The sequence below is a fragment of the Astatotilapia calliptera genome, chromosome 6 (genome assembly GCF_964374335.1).
Source record: "Astatotilapia calliptera chromosome 6, fAstCal68.1, whole genome shotgun sequence".
In the NCBI taxonomy this organism is placed as follows: domain Eukaryota; kingdom Metazoa; phylum Chordata; class Actinopteri; order Cichliformes; family Cichlidae; genus Astatotilapia; species Astatotilapia calliptera.
In genome coordinates, this window is record NC_137427.1 from 20,978,305 (window position 1) to 20,997,527 (window position 19,223).

The 19,223-nt window shown below is 42.6% G+C and overlaps 2 protein-coding genes across 8 annotated transcripts in view; one reads left to right on the forward strand and one right to left on the reverse strand.

Moving 5' to 3' along the window:
- apbb2b (amyloid beta (A4) precursor protein-binding, family B, member 2b) overlaps window positions 1-15,804 on the forward strand; it is a 57,748-nt gene extending 41,944 nt beyond the window's left edge. For 3 of the 7 annotated variants that reach the window (XM_080302938.1, XM_080302943.1, XM_080302939.1), the window contains 7 exons: window positions 33-160; window positions 3,715-3,829; window positions 7,147-7,234; window positions 8,566-8,649; window positions 8,747-8,871; window positions 9,818-9,997; window positions 11,764-15,804. In XM_080302938.1, coding sequence (XP_080159064.1) covers window positions 33-160; window positions 3,715-3,829; window positions 7,147-7,234; window positions 8,566-8,649; window positions 8,747-8,871; window positions 9,818-9,997; window positions 11,764-11,934 — 891 coding nt within the window. In that variant the 3' untranslated portion in view covers window positions 11,935-15,804. The remainder of the gene's footprint in view (window positions 1-32; window positions 161-3,714; window positions 3,830-7,146; window positions 7,235-8,565; window positions 8,650-8,746; window positions 8,872-9,817; window positions 9,998-11,763) is intronic. The other 4 variants (XM_080302941.1, XM_080302944.1, XM_080302940.1 and 1 more) reach the window with 3 other exon arrangements.
- The window catches only part of LOC113023424 (putative methyltransferase NSUN7), a 36,428-nt gene continuing 31,501 nt past the window's right edge, over window positions 14,297-19,223 (reverse strand). Inside the window, exon 13 of the mRNA XM_080302215.1 lies at window positions 14,297-17,359. Coding sequence (XP_080158341.1) covers window positions 16,475-17,359 — 885 coding nt within the window. The 3' untranslated portion in view covers window positions 14,297-16,474. The remainder of the gene's footprint in view (window positions 17,360-19,223) is intronic.

Below are 19,223 nucleotides of genomic sequence, written 5' to 3' on the forward strand. Positions count from 1 at the left end.
TCTGAAGGATTTGTGTGTGTTTGTGTGCCCAGGGGAAGGACATGTACCTCATGCTGGAGAATAATATGTTGAACCTAGTCGACCCCATGGACCGCAGCGTGCTTCATTCTCAGCCAATCGCGAGCATCCGAGTTTGGGGCGTTGGCCGGGACAATGGCAGGTTAGTGGGTTTTTTGTTTGTTTTTATTTTTCCCTTAAATTTGACTTTCTTTTTCTCGTCTCCGTGAATAATTTACAGTGTGTATAAAAGCACGTCTCACACTGTGCTCAAAATCAATTCCCTGGATTGTAAATGTTCAGAGAGATTTCTGTATATTTAGCGGTAATCTGGGTCCTGACTCATTGATGTCAGCATCCTTTTGTTGTTTAGCGTTTCAACGCTTCGGCTTATAAGTCGATGGCGAATTTAAAACACTCGCTCAGTGAAAGGTCATGGGAACAAATGAGGGCAAGCAGACAGGTGGCAGAGTTAACGTGGAGAAGAGGGGGAGTTGGTGATTGATGAAGGGGAGCTAATGTCAGATTAATTCATCACTACAAAGTCGAGGATGACACAGAGAGTGGCCTTTATTCTCTTCCACCACAAATCCCCACCTGACTGTCTGTCCCTCGCTTTCACCGCAGCTTGGCTGGGCTTCACTGACATCATGCTGTCACTGTACCCGGCAGCTTCTTGGTTTGAGCTTCCCGAAGTAAGAATGAGATAAATATTAAAAGAAAAGGAGCCTTTTTCTGGGCATATGAAGGTTAAAATTAAGCCATGGGCAACCAGCAGAGGACGCTGTGCACTGCTGCAGCATGCACACTGCAGAATGTAGGTTATGAGGCACAGCCGGGTGACTGGGGACTGAAACAGTTGGTGCTTACTGTATAATAAGAGCTGGCACACACGTGCGCGCGATGACGAGTGTACTCAGGAGACGGGATGAGGCTAAAAGCTTTTTGGAATATGCAGAACCTCACAATCCTGTTGCCTTGAGGGTGCGTCTCTCTTCTTTCATTCACAACCACGCAGTCGTAATCGCGCAGGTGTCGATGTTATTCCGTATAATGAAGCTGAAAATCCCTCCACCACATGGACCACAAGCAATTTTTCCCCCTCTCCAAATACTTTATTGGGATCTGTCACATATGGCTGGATAGTCTGAACAGTGGGCTGCAGCAAAGGGAGGAGGAGAAGAGGAGGTGGTCAGAGGGAGGGGGATCTGGCAGGAGAGAGGGAGAGGGGAATGAGGCTGCCAGAGGGGGAGGCATGGTTAGTGCTCACAGGGTGTGGAGCAGACAGGTTGAGGAGAGCGCGCGTGCAGTGCAGTTCGGTATCACCAGAAATTGATGGTGTGAGTCTGTAAATACGCCTGCCGGTCACAGGATTACCTGCCAGGATAGGACGACAGACCCTGTAAGTACATTTAAACACCTCATCCTCACTTTTGGAAGCATCACTCCTGCTCTTATGTTTAAAGTACAAAGAAAAGGAGGAGAAACCACAGATGAGAGGCCTTTTGGAGGGTGTTTTTTTTCTTTTTTCTTTTTTGTGAGATGTGTGTAATTGGAGGTGCTTATCACTACAGTTTGTTTTTTTGTTTTTTTAAGGAAAAATACTTGTTTACTCTCACGCTCTTTCAAAAGAGCCCTTCTGACATGTAATGGAGGTGATTACAGGTGAGGCTCGTCTTGTTAAGGGTCTGTTTAGGTGCAGAAGTTTAATCAAGAAGCTTTTATTTCGTGTTAAAATGGATTTTTAAAAAACAGCGAGAAGCTCCAAACAGTGTAATTCGTGTTTGATTAAAAATGCAAGATAAGAATTTTTTCAGTGTGTCAGCAAAAATGAACTCCAGTTTAGATTTTAAATTAACGACTACATGCTGGTGTAAGTTTATGCAAGTTGTTTTTTGTTGTTGTTGTTTTTTAGCCCAGTTTTTCTTTTGTTTGTACGAGTCACGGTCTGTGAGCATGTGGATTGTATTGAAACCTGCACAGAGCTGGGATTTTCCCCTCTCTCTGTGTCACACACCCCTGTGAAGTGGTTGTGTCAGCACTGGAACCGTAGCCCCCAGAGCCCTCTCTTCATGTGCTGCGAAACTCATTATCACCACCGATTACACATCCTCACAGCAACCTTGACATTTTCAGGGGCGTTGGCATGATGATAAGATTATATTAGAAATGAGATATCATTCCCACTCTCTCTCCCGCCCCCTCTCTCTCCAATCCTCCTTTGACTTTTATGTTCTTCTCATCTCGGGGTCTTTTATTCTGCTCTCGTCTTTAGGCTTTTATCTTTATCTTGTACATTGTTACAATTCACTTCCAATTTTCTCTCCTTCCTTTTTCGAGTCACCCACTCTCTTGCTCTAGGTTTTTTTTTTTTTAATTTTTTAATTAATTTTTTTATGTGGCTTAAAAAAAGCTTCTTTCGTTATGTCTTTTAAGGATATGCAAGCCTTCAGCAGGCTAACTGTTCACAACCTGACTTCTCCGTCACCCCGAGTCCCTCTCTTCATCCATTTTCTCTCTTTTCCTTTATATTCCATATATAATTTTAGCTCAGAGTAACTCTGCATTTAAGATCACCTGCAGTGCTGCTGAGATCTGTGTGCATATATACGTGCATTTTACCGTACCGCCACTAAAACTCTGTTAGAGAAGGAGACGGCAGGAGAAGTGAATATGTCACTCAAGGTTAATTTTCTATGTGAAAGTGCATCTCTTTGCAACCTTTTGTCACCCGGCAATAACGCTCACTGGTGCGATGGATTTTTTTTCTCTCCCCCTTTTTTTCCCCTCCCACTAACCTGTCTTCCTTTCCTTCTTTGCTTCCTTGGATACAGAGAGAGGTAAACGCATTCCTTCCTTTTCAGTCTGCAATGCTCCTCCTGTAGAGTACCTCTACATCATTTTATTGTTTAATTTCCTCTCTCCGTCTCATTTTCTTTCATCTTGAAAGTGGCTCTTGATGTACTCTGTACCACTGCGTGCATGCATTCAGACATGGAGGAAATGAAGGTCACATCCCCTGTCCTTGTCTGTCTACAAGTATTTTTTTTTTTTTAACTTTGTTACACACACACACACACACACACACACACACACACACACACGTACGTAAATAGGAATGTCTCGTGGAGAACGTCCCTGAGAATCTGCGTCCAGGAATCCTGTTAGCCCTCAGGCCTTGTTTGACTATTACATCTCATATTGAAACACAGCCTGAAGGGAGTTATTTACATTGGCTTATGTCTTTGTGTGTGTGTGTGATGCTCTGGTTTAATTTGCTGCAGCTACATTTCTTTTTAAAGTATCCTGTGTCTTCATCCCTCTCTCCATCCCATCTCTTTCCCTCCTCCTTTTTATTCTCCGTTCCTTCTGTTCAGCTGAGTTAAATTGTTTTCGGCTCCAGTGGGCCCAGGGGAAAGTTCTTTCCTGCTGTTACTCTATTCAACTCCCTCTTGCATCACGCTGCTCTATTGATCTTTGGGGTCCATTGTCGTCTCTGCGTGTGTGTGCATGTGTCCGTCCTATATTCATCCCGCTACAAAAGGTCACTTCATCTCTCATCTGTCTCAAAGACCTGTCAGTCTCAAAAGTAGACACACACATTTTTGTTTTAAAATTTCTCCAAGTAGCACCAAACTCGTCCAGCAAAACTCATCTCCATTTGTGACTGTGTGTTTGTTTTTTTTGTAAAGCAACTCTGTGTTTTCCTCTTCTCAGGGACTTTGCATATGTGGCGAGGGATAAAAACACCAGGATCCTGAAATGTCATGTGTTCCGCTGTGACACACCAGCCAAAGCCATCGCCACCAGCCTGCACGAGATCTGCTCCCGGGTGAGTTGTTCAGGCCGGAGGAGGTTCCAGACACAGGAGGCTAACTTTGGGATTTTGGCAGACGGATGTGATGAAGCTAGCCAAGTAGTTGGACAAATGTTTTCCCTCCCACTCAACATAAAGGCTCACGGAGAAGAAAATGTAGTGTTGATGGATTTTAATTTTTTTTATTATGTTTTTAAAAGCACAAAATTATTCAGCACGCAAGCTCATCTTAAAACCCATAAAGCAAAAAAATTAATCTGTAGTCATGGTGCTGAAGAAATGCTGCAGTGCTTTATCTTATTTAACATCCATCACACAGTCAAAGCACACTCCCAAACACAGTTACCAGCAAGCTTTCTCTGCTGTGTTTGATGAATACAGGTGAATTCAAACAGGGCTGAAAGGGCAGTATTCAGACTGCGTGTTTGTTGTCTGCTTTGAACGTTTAGTTAATGGACTGTCCTCATTAAAAGGCGAACTTTATATTCAGCGTCTGAAAAGACCTTCGAATGATTTCTTCATTTATATGCAGTCGAGATGAAAATATTTTATTTTTCAGAAGGTTTAACTAATGCTCGCCTCTGAAGTGTTTTTAGCTGAAAATGTAGAGGAGCCATTCCTCCCCCTCCATATTCATCACACCCGATCTAACAACATCTAACAACAATATTTTATTTTCCCCCTAGTCGGTCTGTTTTATAGAAAACTGATAAGAAAAGAAGAATTGGTTGCTAATAAAGATTTATTTTGATTGAAGTCTTTAATCCAGGGTTCGTACGGGTGCTTGAAATCCTTGAATACGCTTGAATTGTAATATTGTCCTTTCAAGGTTTGAAAAGTGCTTGAATGTCAGATGTGGTGCTTGAAACTGTAGTAACTCTAAGTTACTGTGACTCAAACATAGAAAAATTGGATCTTTAATTTTCCTCACCTAATTTATTTAAAAGTATTTTATAGCATATAACACCTTTAAAAAAAAATTTCAGTTCACATTTAATTCCATCATAAATCAAAAGATGGATCTTACCTTACCTTTTCATGGTGAGGTAACTGCTCTTTTAACTGTTTGGTGTCTTTGCTTTGTTTGGTGGTTGCAGAAATGGTTTACATGAGCTTTTAGCTGAGATTGAGAGGTTCCTGTGGACACTACTGATGTCAGCACTTATATTTCTGACCTCTTCTTATAAACGATTAAACGCTTTTGTCCCCATTTTTGGGCATGACATTCTCACAATAAATCAGATGAGATACTGCAAATAATAATTTCTGCATTTGTGCGATTGAATGAATTGCAAATGTGTATGCAATGACACCGTTTTAAAGATTTGGCCTAAATAATTTTGGAGTGATTGAGCCCAAACATGATGACCTAACTAGTGACACAGTGTCCTCTGTGAGTCTCACACACACACGCATGACTTTGCCGGTTTCAGCTGAAACAGTTTCAGTGTTTCAAACCTTGTTCCAGAGTTTTTAGTTCACCATTTAGAAGAAAATAAAAGACAGATCTGAATGTTTGAAAATGTTTTGGAAAAATTCTGTCAAGATTAGATGAAAAATACTCGAAGGATTAATGCAATTGGTTTATTATTTTGTTACACAAGTTTAAAAAAAGTTAAACAAGCAAGTCAATAAAGAAAAAGTTAAACAAGTAAATAAAGAAACAAGCTAAAACGAGGTAAGAACGAAAAGTTAACAAGTAAATCAGGAAACAAGGTAGAGGAGAGAAAACCCCAACAATCCCCTCTGAGCACGCACTAGGTGACAGTGGGGAGGAAAAACTGCCTTTAAACGGGCAGAAACCTCCGGCAGCACCAGGCTCAGGAGGGGGCAGTCAACTGCCGGGACTGGTTGGGGGGGTGAACAGAGGTGGAGCAAGACGAGGCTGCATCAGGTGAGGAAGCAGTAGCGTCCTTCCTCCGGAACAAGCCGAAGCATTTTTTTTCTTCTTTTCCATGCACTTTTCCACGAGCGCTTTTTTTCTCCAGGATGAGGGTTCTCAACTCATCGATTGTTTCGGTGCTTTGCTTCTCAAGTTTGTTGCATCTTTGTTCCACCTGTTCTAATGTTGCTTGTTTTTCTTCAAGCTTGTCTTTGAGTTGTTTGGATGCTGCCTTGTGTATCAGCTTGTCCTTGTGCATGTCTGCATTTCTCTGTTGTACTTCTTTGTGCTTGTCTTCTAACTGCGTATTTCTACTCTGGATTTCTTGGAGCTGCAGGTCTTCATGTATTTTGTCTTGTTGCTTTTGTGCCTGCATTTCAGTGTTTTTACGCTTAAAGTTATTGAATTCCAACAACATTCCCTTAATGAGCTCTGAGTTGTTTCTCGCCATTTGATCGATCCTTTTCTGCATCTGTCAGCATCGTTTTTCCTTTTCTCCTTTTCCCCTTCCAGTTCACTTGTTTTGTCTTTCCGTTCAAAAAGGGTGAGCTTCTTGCTTGAAAATGAAATGACCAAAATAAATGCAGTATTTCTCTGCAATTACAATTGCTGTGTATTATTGTGACGTTTGGTGCAGTTTTCTTGTTTTGTGAGGTTGTTTTTTTTTCAAGTGGAGATGAATATCTCTAACAACTTGATGTCTTTTTTGAGTTTCTGCACTATACGCATATAAGGCAACCATTTCCTTATTCAGTATTTTTGTGTGGTGCATTTTTCTGTTTTTACAAAAGGGGAACAAAGGACATTTAAGTCGACCTGAGATTATTTGTTTTAATTTTTACATGGTCTTACTGAGGTGATGCAAAGTGAAACATGCATTATTTTATTTTATTTTTTTATTATTTTTGGTAATGTGCTGGAAAAGCTTAAAAATGGACTTTGAAAGTGCTTAAAAAGTACCTGAAAAATGTGTAAGAACCCTGTTAATCCAGCATAAAAAAAACCAAAAACGACAACATACGTTTGATGTTTTTAAGTGGGGTTTGTGAAAGCAATGGGTGAAGCAGTTTACTTGCTTCGTGAGCGTCGTGTGTGTTGCTCGGGAGAAAAGGCTATCACTGTGTTGGAGAGAGGAGTGTGACCTGCTTAATTTGTGTGTGTCTGTGTGAGTGCACTTCTGTGCTCTTCAGGTGAAATGAGAAGACAGCATGACAGTATCAAGGGTGAAGCATTTCCAGGGTTTCGTGTTTATGCTTTCATCTCCCTCTCTCACCCATCCTCCTGCACTCTCACACGTTCTGTTGTTTTTCGGCTTTGTCTCTTCGCTCTCCTCCCCTGTGTCTCTGTCACGGCATATCACTTTGGCTTTTTTTTCTTTTACATGCCATTTCCTCATACTTCTGTATCTTCTTTTTGCTTCCCTCTCTAACCCTCCCTGCCTCTCCTCCAGATAATGACAGAGAGAAAGAATGCCAAAGCGATGGCAGGAGGCTCCCTCCATGACAGGATGCAGGCAGGACTCGATCTCCCTTTACAAGGTAGGCTTCATACATTACACAAAGCAACTCCTTGTCTGTCTGTGTGTGTAAGAGGGAGTAAATGTGACAACTGTCTTGCGTCAATAGACGCACGGGGAGTTATCATTTCTGTGGCACTGAAGATGCGTCCAAACTGGCCATTTGGGAGACTGAATGTGTCAGAAAATAGCTGGCTTTTTATCGTAATGTCCTTTTTAGTTAATGAGAATTTATAACAAGATGATTTAGGAGAGATTTATTATTGCAGCCTTGAATTTTGACAGGGGTTTAATGCGTTTTCTTTTTCATAAAATTTGCTGCCTCCTTCTCCATCATTCGACCAGTGCTGCTACTGCTCCTCATGCTTCACGCCTACCAACTTTCAATCAGTGCACTAGAGAGAAACCTGCACCAAGTGTGATAGTAACGATCAAAAACGCCACAGGTTGCCTAGCAGTTCTTTCCACTTGACAGATTTAGAGGTTTGTGGTGCAGTGCAGTTCATCATCTCACCTTTAGATTTACAAAAAAGGAGGAAGTTTAAAAAAAATTTTTTAAATGTCCGACAGATGGTAAAAATAGACTCTGTGCCTCTGTTTTTCAGTCAGTTTAATGAGAGATGTGACGACGAGCATCCGCTTCCTGTCATAACTCACTCTGTTATTTCCTGTCACCTGTCAGTCTTTCTAAGAGAGACGACGTTAGCTGTGCTGAACTAATCACTGTGTGTACACACACACACACACACACACACACACACACACACACACACACACACACACACACTCTGACTGGTCTGCTCATGTCAGCTTCTCAAATAGAACCGCTGTGGTTACTGACAATAACTTTTACGATGTAAGAAAACATGTGTTTCTAGTCTACTGTGACATATTTCAACAGAAGTCTTGTTTAAAATATTTAACACTACATTTGGAGATTATTTATTTATGATGGCAGCAAACACTCAAAGATACCAGTTCAAATATTAAAGCGCGAGCACTCTTTAATTCCACAGTCGTTCACCGGTAACGATCGAAACATGTACTGTGAGAAAGAGGCGATTCGTGAGTTTCACATTGTTGCTGGTATGTAGCATAACAACATGCTCGCATGAGGCAAGTCCGACCATCATATGGACACATGCCGTACATCTGGATGAAGATTCATATGTAAAATGTATAATTTAGGCAATGTATATTTAAAATTTAAAAAATAGCCTTTTAAAATGATTTTTTATTTTATTTTTTTAATTTTAATACACCCTCTATTGTAAAATTGTGGTGCAGTTCAGTGTACTTTATGTTATGTATTCTTATGAGCACCAATTCAAATGTGTGTTGAATTCTCCTCAGCAGAGTTCCCCACACCAAAGACGGAGCTGGTTCAGAAGTTTCAGGTGCTCTATCTTGGGATGATGCCTGTGGCCAGACCGATAGGTTGGTGTGACACATACACACAGAGTGATGAAATGTTAATGTTGATTCTGAATGTTTATTTAATTCAAATGTTTTGTTTTATCACCTTCTACATCAGGCATGGATATACTGAATGGAGCTATAGACAGTCTGATCGGTTCTTCCAGCAGAGACGACTGGACTCCGGTGGCCCTCAATGTAGCCGACGCTACGGTCACCATCAGCAAAGACGAGGTCAGACAGGTCTGATGTTGTTGAGCTCTTATGATGCAGTCACACCAAACACCAAGCAAAGTTTTGCCTCGTTTTACTCGCGTGAAGTCGGTTGGAAACTCGCGAATATTCCCCCCTAATGTTTGATTTATAGTATCGTGTTTGCGTGCATATTTGATTATGTAGAGCATATGCAAACGGGGTGTGCAACCTACACATACACCATCCTCCACAAACCAACACAGATCAAAATGAGTGACGGTGTGTGTGTATGTGGACTGCTGATTGGTTGCTGGTCGGAACAGGAAAAGGCGTCTTTTGCATTCATGACTTACGTGAGAAACAGAAAAACCCCATAATGGTGGACACTTTTCACACTTGACTTCACTTTGCTTTTCTCCAGGATTGACTGAAGAACCAACAGCAGCATGAAGCTAAGCTGCCACCAAAGTCGAAATATTTTAACTCATGCAAACCTGGATTTGCCTCTGTGGGTGTTGGCCAAGGCTGATATACCTGATAAACCTCGTTGCATAAGCAGCAGTTTGTAATCACACTGTGTGAAACTTTGCTTTACATTTGGTTTCATTATTATTATTATTTGATCCTATAAAAGAGCCCCGACTGGTCTCCTGACCTCTGGAGACACATATAGAAGAGACTGCTCTCCAGGAAGGGCTCCAATGAGCACAACCTTTTCAGACCTCATCAGAAAGATTACTGTTTATTTCAATGTGTTACTCTAGAAAAATGCTGAAAAGACACACACCTTGCATTCTGGAGCGAGAGAAAATAAGCCGCTGACCCGAGCGATGAATCGCAGCTCACACAGAAACTCCACTCCCGTGTGTGTGAAGAAGTCACGGCGTTCAGCTTGAACAGCCCAGCTGCTGTTTGTAGCTGTTTAAATAAATTACTGATGAGAGTGAGCTCTTTAATACCTAATGCCTAAAGAGTTCAGACTTTCTGTCCGCAGGATGAAGAGGATGTGCTGGTAGAGTGTCGTGTTCGCTTCCTGTCCTTCATGGGCGTTGGGCGTGACGTGCACACGTTTGCCTTCATCATGGACGCTGGCAGCCATCGTTTCGACTGTCACATCTTCTGGTGTGAGCCCAATGCTGGGAGCGTGTCTGAGGCCGTACAGGCAGCTTGTATGGTGAGTCACACAAGCTGAAATTCAGCTCTGTGGTCCGTACATGGATTAAGAGTTAGATGTAAAAGAACTTTAAATGGGTAAAAGAAGAGAAACTTTGAGCCGTTTGCATTTTTTTCTGTAGCTTAATTAAATCTCTGAACTCTTGATTGCACTTAACAAAGAGCTTGTTAAGTTATTTACCAGCTGATGTTAATGCTGCTGATGCAGAGGTTTTACAGACGGGAAGATCTTTAGAGCCTCCCTCTCTCTGAAGGTGGATGTCCTTGGCGGTAGTGTAGTTGGGGTTTGATTGTTCAGTCTTGACAGATGCTCTAACCAGTACGATTTGCTCAAGTTGCAGTGGGACCCCATGTCAAAGCGTTGCTGGTTTGAAACATGCATTTAGATCAGGATAAAGCAGTTAAATTGCAGTGGATGCCCTTGCAGGTTATCCGCTATAGATTTTCTGTTTAAATGGTAAATGCTTTAGATTGCACACAGCGGTGTTTCCTGCTCTGCTGAAAACTTCTCAAACAGGATGTACTGTATATGGATTTGAAGTAATAACAGTTGTGTTAAAGCCGTAATACCTTCACAGTGTTTCCATTTCATCAGTATAATGTGATCACAAACCCAGAGTCCCATCTGCGCTGTTTATGCTGCGATGCATCCCATTAGTGGAGGTTACTCGCCCTCCTCTGCTGTGGTCGACTGCTGACTGCACTATTGATCACACATCAGAACTTTGGATATATGGAGACACACACACACACACACACACACACACTCACTCACTCACTCACTCACTCACTCACTCACTCACTCACACACACACACACACACACACACACACACACACACACACACACACACACACTCACTCACTCACTCACTCACTCACTCACTCACTCACTCACTCACTCACTCACTCACTCACACACACACACACACACACACACACACACACACACACACACACACACACACACACACACAGATTGATGGTGACAAGAATCATTAGTCATTACTATTGATCACAGCTAGCAGAGGTGCAGTCTGACTGGTGCAGTCAACCCTCCAAATGCACACACACACATTGGGTCATATCTTGTGGGGACATCTAATTGACATAATGCTTTTTTTTTTTTTTTTTTTTAAATGATTACCCAACCCTTACCCTATACCTAACCATAAACCAATTATAAGCCTGACACTAAAGCCACATTTTAAGTCTCAAAAATGCCTTCAAACTTGTGGGGACTGGGATTTTGTTCCCCTAAACCAGCGGTCCCCAAACTTTTTTTTTTTTTTTGTGCCACGGACCGGTTTATGCCCGACAATATTTTCACGGACCGGCCTTTAAGGTGTCGTGGATAAATACAACAAAATAAAACTAGTACCGGTACCGAAAAAAAGAAGATTTATTTATAACACACGTGAAAAGACCGAGGAAAACCGAGTTAACGATAAAAACGATAACAAAATAACGCTGAAAACTGATAAAAACCCTGAAAACTATACATTTCACACCCGAGCCTCAACTCTCGTCGCGGCCCGCTACCAAACGACTCACGGACCGGTACCGGTCCGAGGCCCAGGGATTGGGGACCGCTCCCTAAAAGGGCTGTTGATCCCCACAAGGACGGACACACACACACACACACACACACACACACACACACACACACACACACACACACACACACACACTTGCCCCTTCCACAGTCGTATCCTCAGCAGTTGTAACTCTCCATAATTTATGCTCTCTCTCCCTCGCTCTCTTACAGCTGCGGTATCAGAAGTGTTTGGTGGCTCGACCGCCCTCCCAGAAGGCCTGCGGTTCGTTGCCTCCCGGCGACTCGGTGTCCCGCCGGGTGTCGACCAGTGTGAAGCGAGGCGTCCTGTCTCTCATCGACACCCTCAAACAGAAGAGACCTGTCACAGAGTTGCCACAGTAACCGTGGTGAAACACTACCGGCTTTCGACCACGGCCCCAAGTCACCATAGTAACTCGACGCATCGCTGCCAAAACCCGTCACCACCACAGACCCCAGTAGCCATGGAAACGCAGTAAAACCCTTGGGTTTTTTGGGGGTGGGGCGTTTAACCTGTCACAACTCCTTCACTGGTTTGGAAGCAAATTGGAATTTCACCTCAAGAGTTAACTGGCTCTTGAGCCGCAATTCAAGTCTGTTTCTTCCAAATAAGTGAGAATTAAAAAGGCACCAACCCCACGTCTGAAGAGGACCACCTGAGTGCCGGCCATGCAGGCGATTGTGTACATAGAAGTAGGTCTCATTCCCCTCAGCTCACAGCAGCAGAGGAGAAGAGGGCAGGAAGTGATCCTGTGTGCTGCTGCTGCTGATCTCTCCGTGCTCTTTGTGCATTTGTGTCTGTGCCTGTGCTGACAGCATGACCTTTCACACCTGGCCACACTCCTCCTCCAACCTCATCCACCGGGTTGTCCTCCCCCCCGAGCTCATCATCTTCAGTAGACTGTAACCGTAAGGAGATGAAAAGTTTCATATCAGCGGATGATCATTGGAAGATAAAGAGATTTGTTTCAGTCTACACCCTCCAACCACTTGACCCTGCATGAGCTTTTTATCTAAATGTGAATCATTCTATACAATATCAATACACTGCTGCTGCTTTCAGAGACTCGAGGGTGAGAAATCAGAAGTCGCACGGTTCGTTTATCCTGTCTTATTCGTTCTTTCTCATCAGCTGTGCGAGAGTCAGCCCCGCGTCTGAACGAGTGGTGACCTTTCACCCGAAACATACTTCGCGCATTTCCTTGTTTACGTTGTTATTCTTTTCTCATCCCGCTAGGAAATGACAGAAGATAGCCATAACGGAGGACGAGATGGGGGCGGGTGGCGCTGACCCTCTCTCTCTCTAGTACAGTGCTGCTCCAAACACAGGAGACCTTCAGCATGCTGCTGCTCTTTAATACACATGTTGGAGGAAGTTTGACGGATTATTCCTTTAAATCCCACCTCAGTATCGGTCATCAGACTTCATTTAAACTAATAAAGATCATGGGTGGCATTAAAAAACACAAACAAGCCTGGAGGAACACTTGAGGAATGCGTTTTTATACCTGGGTGTGGTTGTGATGATTTTTAGTCCACAGCTGATGTGAACTGTGATTTGAGAAAGAGAGAGGACAATTTTCTCTTTAGCTGTGGATGTTTTCTAGAGGAAAGCCAGCAGAGAGACGTGTTGACCCAGACTGACGGACTTTAATGGACTCTATATCGGTCTGTCTCCAGGATTGTGTTCAGCTGAACGCGCCTTGTGTTTCCTTACTCACTGTACGTCTGATTTCATCAGTGTAATGAAACCGCTCGCTCTGTGTCTGTGTTGTGCAGAGTTCCAGTTTCACCTGCTAGCTCCTTATTATCACATATCTGACAAGCTTGGATGTATGGTAATAACTAATGAAGTCCTTTATGTCACCTAAAAATCACATAAGATCCTCACAACAACGCATCTCCCTCCTGGGTGTGGGGCAGCAGATTAATACTCTGTTAGGCGACCCTTTGCTAAACCCCCTGATTAGAGCCTGTCAAGCTTTGGGTTCACTCTCGGCTTCTTTTCCAGACGATGCTGCTACATCAGAGCTCTGTCCTCTCTTTATAGGCTCCTTTTAAAGAAATGGAAACACTAAAGCATAATTGTAATCTGTGTTTGTATTTCAACCTGCTGCAGTATGGTGGTACATTTTTCACTGTGTGTACCTGATTGGTTATCCTGGGACTAAGAAGGTCGGTGCAGAATGGATCATGGCTCACTTTCTACTGAGGACACCAACTTTTATGCCAGAAGGAGTAGCCTGGCCTCTGACATTTAGCATCATATTGCTAGCAGCTGGTTCAAAATGACTGCCTAATGTTAAAACAACAGCCGGATTAAAAAAATATGGTCCAACTCTTCATAAAACATATAAAGTCTGTTCAAGACGTTCATCATTGTTAGGGTCCAAAATTGAACATTTGCTGTTAGCAGGAGATGCTAGTCTGCGCGTAATACGCTTTCAAGAATTACTGCAGATATGTGACGCAGCATTTAAAAATCTAAAGTCCAAAATTCATTATTTTTGCTTTAACTAAAATTTCAAAACTTCCAGATTAATACTGCACAATTCCATGATTTCTTTTTTTAAGATGAAGATTTTGAAGATGTCGAGCTGCAGCCGTCCCTTGAATTGTTTGTGGTTCAGTAACTATGCACAAGTTCCCAGGACGAGATGCCTTCGTGTCTGGAATGACATCCCATAGTTGGAAAAGATAAAAACAAACAAATCTTCCAAATCAAACACATGAAGCTACCTGCTGTGAATAAGGGAGCAGTAACAATTGTAGCACATTCGTAAAAAAGTTTACCTTATGGAGACCCAATGCAGAAGTCACCAAACTTTTCTGGTTGACCGTCCAGGTCAGTCCTCCAGGTGGGTGCAGCTGTGCAGAGCGGAGGGTTTCCCCTCGTAGCTGTGAGGCCTGGACACCTAAGTTTGTGAGGGCGATAACTCGAGAACAAGGTGACGTAGGATTTGGTGCCATAGCTGCATCTACTAAAAGTCTTGGACAAGTTTGAATATCAGTCACTTTGACGTCAAGGTCAGAGGTCAAGTTTTCAGAAACTTGAGAACGAGGCGACATAGGAGTTTCAAACTAGGCACATCTACTAGGAGGCTGAGTTGAAGTCACGGGTATTTTCCTTGACTTGTGAGATTCCCGGTCTTCGTCTTTGCCTGTTTTTGTTTGTGCTGCGTCACATTTCTGTGATAAATAAGTGGCCTAAAAAAACAAAGAAATGCTTGACAGGGGCTGAGGCAGTAACTTGAGGGGGGGGGGGGCTTAGCTAACGGTCAGCATGTTGTCTTGCACTTCGTCTGTTGGCTCCACGGGGGAACCTAAAGAAACTATTTTAGTAACGGAGATGATTTCTTCTTTTGTCACAAGGATGCTGAAATGTGAACGAGATGACAAAAACTTTCTGTACATAATACTGATTTCATGTAACATTTGGCATTAATCATCGTTATAAGCTATGTTTTTCTTTAATGTGTTTCTTTGCCTGTTATTTTCCTCTAATGAAATGCCTTTTTTTTTTTTTCTTTTCTATTTTTTGAAAATTCACCAAATGGCCAAAGTGTAAAATACTGATATACATTGTAGATAAAGAAAAATACGAGAGCAGATAATGAACACGGAGGCGATCGGAAGCGCTCACAGTTGGCAGTTAAGTTGATGCTGAATTTAACTTAGCAATTATCTATGCATTCTTTTGATCTGGAGAAACGGAAAGTCATGAAAAGCCTCGCACGCTCTGGGACGGTTGTGAGAGAGAGAGAGAGAGAGAGAGAGAGACTGTATGTATTGAACAGAAATATTTTTTATTTTATTTATTCTATTTTATAAAAGGTATATACTGATTTTTATTAGTTGGGGCAAGTAAAGTCTCATGACTGTCATCGTCTCAGTCCCCGGTTTAGTCACAACGCTACAACAAGCTCCGCTTTGCAGAACACAGCAGGTTATGGATTATATCTTCACCTTGTACAGTGTACCGAGAGCTGGGAGTCCACTGCTCCGTCTGAACCGCTGACCGGAGGGTGAGGAGGAGGATTGTAGCAGCAGTGGACTCCTTGCATCTCTTGTCAGTCTTGCACATAAACAACGCCCGCACACACACACACACACACACACACATATATACACTATCCATTTCCCACTGATGGATGTGTCTGCTTCCGTTTGCTGCTCACTGATTTGTACACTTTATCAATGTAACCAATTGTGAGAATAAACAGCATTATAAAACCTGTGCGTGCGCGTGTGTGTTTTCAGGTATTTTTGTGATCGGTCTCTTGCTTAATCAGAGTCCAGCTGTCTGCAGTTCGTGAGTCATTAAGAGTTATTTATTCCCATGAAACTTTTTGTTTTTGTATCACTGAAGATTAAAGAGATGTGCATCATTTTACTGGAGGAAAAAAGCAAAAATGAAAATGTAGTGATGTAACAGTTCTAAACTGTGAATGTAAAACAACCGTGAGATCCCACAAAGGAAAATATGGGCCTGAAATGAGCATATGTCACCTTTAAGCCAGGCCTCCATGACAGCTATACCAAGCACTTAATTTTGACATGATAAACCATCTAAATCATGTCAAGTTCTGCATTTTTCAGTTGTGTGGCCACCTTGACTGATAGATGGGTACCAATCAGGTCAGTAGTTACACTTTGTGCCTGACAAATACTGCAACCTGCTCTTCACTGAACTTCACTGTGGCCCAATTAGTAATTTATTTGTGTATTAGTCAACATAAATTACTAGAAGATCTAGTTTATGAGTGAGCCACATATATTTAAAAAACAAATCTAAGCAGCAGAAATGGCTACAAAATAATTTAAATATTGTAATAATTAAAAAGCACTTGATGTGGCGTTAGTACATTCCAGTTAGTACATCCGTGAGAATACTTTTTTTTTTTTATACATCAGGCAGAGAGATTGAGGATGAAGACGTAGACATGTTGCCTTGCTGGGAGTTGAGGGTCCCAGACAGAGGCCTGTAGCCAGAACTGCCACTCCTGCTGCGCAGAGAGGTGGAGGAGATTGGTGGCAGCCCCACATTGTCAGCTCTGACCGCCTCTTTTGCTGGTTTAGCAGCGTCGTTCGATGTTTCCTGTGCTCTTTCAGGCTGTGTGTTTAGTCCCGTGGAGGCGGTGTGGGGAGCGGGTATGGCAGGAAGAGCGGTTGAAGGATGCTTTCCAGCGGGGGAAGGCGTGCTGAGTAATGTCTGCTGTGATTTAAACGCTGGATTGATGCTCATCCTCTGTGCCAGAGCTGTGATTGGAGACAAGTGGTTGGAGGGTTTTGCAGAGGACATTAAAGCTAGTGTAAGGCGAGGTATTCGTCTCGGTTTGCTTTTCGTCCGACGCCTCTTGTGATGTGATTGGTTGACTTTTTTCTTTGTCTGTTTCTTCTTGTGGCCTTTAGGTTCATGCGTGGAGACAGTAGTGTTCTTGCTTTGCTTTGAATGGCCTTTTCGCTTACGCCCTTTATGCCCCCTCCTCTTCTTTTCCCCCTCTTTCTCTGTCTCGCCCACTTTTTCCTCCTCATCATCTCCCTCGCCTTTCTCCTCTTCATCTCCTGAAGGTGTGACTGGATCTCGTCCATTTGGCAGCTCTCCTCCCGTCTCCCTCTCAAGGCTGGAGGAGGATGAAGGTTTGCTGCTGGCTGATGCTGCTCGATTCTTCTTGCTTTTCCCCTTTTTAGCAGCTTTTGATTGTTCGGGAATCATTCCGCCCAGGAGGCCCTTTGCCGCCGCCCTTGCCAGCACATCTTGGACTGTTTCCACCTTAGTAGGATCTGCCTGAAGAAGAAAGAGCAGTTTGAAGATTTAATGTGAAGCCACAATGCATTAAAATGTAGCACAGGGGACATCTACACAATAAAAACACAATGGTGTGGAAATGAGCTACAGCCATAAGGCGAACTTGCAGAGGAGGGGGAGGAGGCTTTTACACCGCATCATGGCAGCAAATAAAGAATATCATCTGAAAGGCACCAGGATGATCACAGTCTACAACCACTTTTGTTTCCTCTCTATGCCCATGTGAGAAAACAGCTGGTTTTGGACTGAATGCTATCATCACAATGATACCCTGCTTACAACAAAAATGCTAATGTGTTTGTAATGTTTGCCAGCCCTCAAAGTAAAACTTCAGTTTTTCTTCTTTAAGTACTGAATAACCAACCTGCACTCAGAAGTTCTCTGAAATTTATCTCGGTTTATCCTATCAGATGTACGAGCATTGCCAAATTAATTACAGATTATCCCGTGTGGATAGTAGAGAAACTATTTTTAATCTGGACAGAAAACACAGGACCAATCGAAAAATCATCCAGCGTTAAAGCTTCAGGGCCATTAATCCAGTCAAATACATAAATAAAAGGTGAGGGAAGATAAGCGATAAATTCGGGGTAGATGAATTTTGTTGACAAGCCCTCGGGCTGAAAATTGTCATAGTGTAGCTTCCCACACTGCCACTCCAGACTGGCTTTAGAAGGTGTGTTAGTGCCACAGACTCATGTTACAGAGGAAATGCACAGATTAGAAGCTCAGTATAAAACAAATGGGCAACCAACTCTGAGTTCGGGGGCATCTTTATCATGTTGTAAGTTTTGTAAATTTGTCTTGCGGTCTGAAGAAGTCTGTGCTCAGTTCTTGTTACTTTGTGCAAATTAGATCGTATTTATCTCTGTGTGTATTTATACTCTGTGCAGCTTGCTAACCAAGCTTGTTGGTGTTAGTTAATAACTCTTGTCTAAAAATGATGTAATCAAAACTACTTCATGAAGTCACCTTGGCAACATTCATTTTAATGTATAACTCCCCATCACACTGAAACACAAATAACCCTGTGGAAAAGAAAGTTTGCACAGAGACTCTGCAGTCTCGTGCGAATCTAAGTACACTCCACGATTCAGTCATGTACTGAACCACCTTTAGCAGCAATAACCAAAGTAATGATTAAGTAAAGGTTTTCTCTCTCGTGCCATTGTGGGGGAATTCTAGTCCACTCTTATTTACAACGCTGCTTCAGTTCACTGAGATTTGCGGGCATTCGGTCATGCTGGTGTAGCTTTGCTGCTGTGTTTGAGGTCACTGCCCTGTTGCGTGGCCCGATTTAGGCCATCTTTTAGCTGTTGGACAGATGGTCTCACTTTTGACTCTAGAATACGTCAGTGTGCAGAGGAGCTCATGGTAAAATCCATGACTGCAAGGTGCCCAGGTCCTGTGGCTTCAAAGTAAATCCACATAAACACACACCTGAATGCTCAAAACCAGCACATTATGCAAACTTCTGCTTTTACAGAGGCGCTCACAATCACTGATGATCACTCAATCAAATGCATTTGATTATCAGCACCTGGCTGCTAAAAGGACGTGCTCAGTGTTTCACAGGACTGCAAATGAACTTTGTACGTTACAGCCTGAGTGTTATATGGATAGAAGTGAAAGGTTGTCATCGGCAGTGCAGAAACAAGAAATCCCATTAAATTTTCCCGAACCTTTGGTCTGTCTGTTTTCTGTCACAGTCTCTCTGAATCATCATTTACTTTCTCTTCTTTTATGAAAGCTGCTTAAAAATATTACAAATGCATTTTCTATTCACCCCTGAGAGTTTAATCTGTCTCTGCAGTTTTCCATTTTTCTTACTTTGACAGCATTG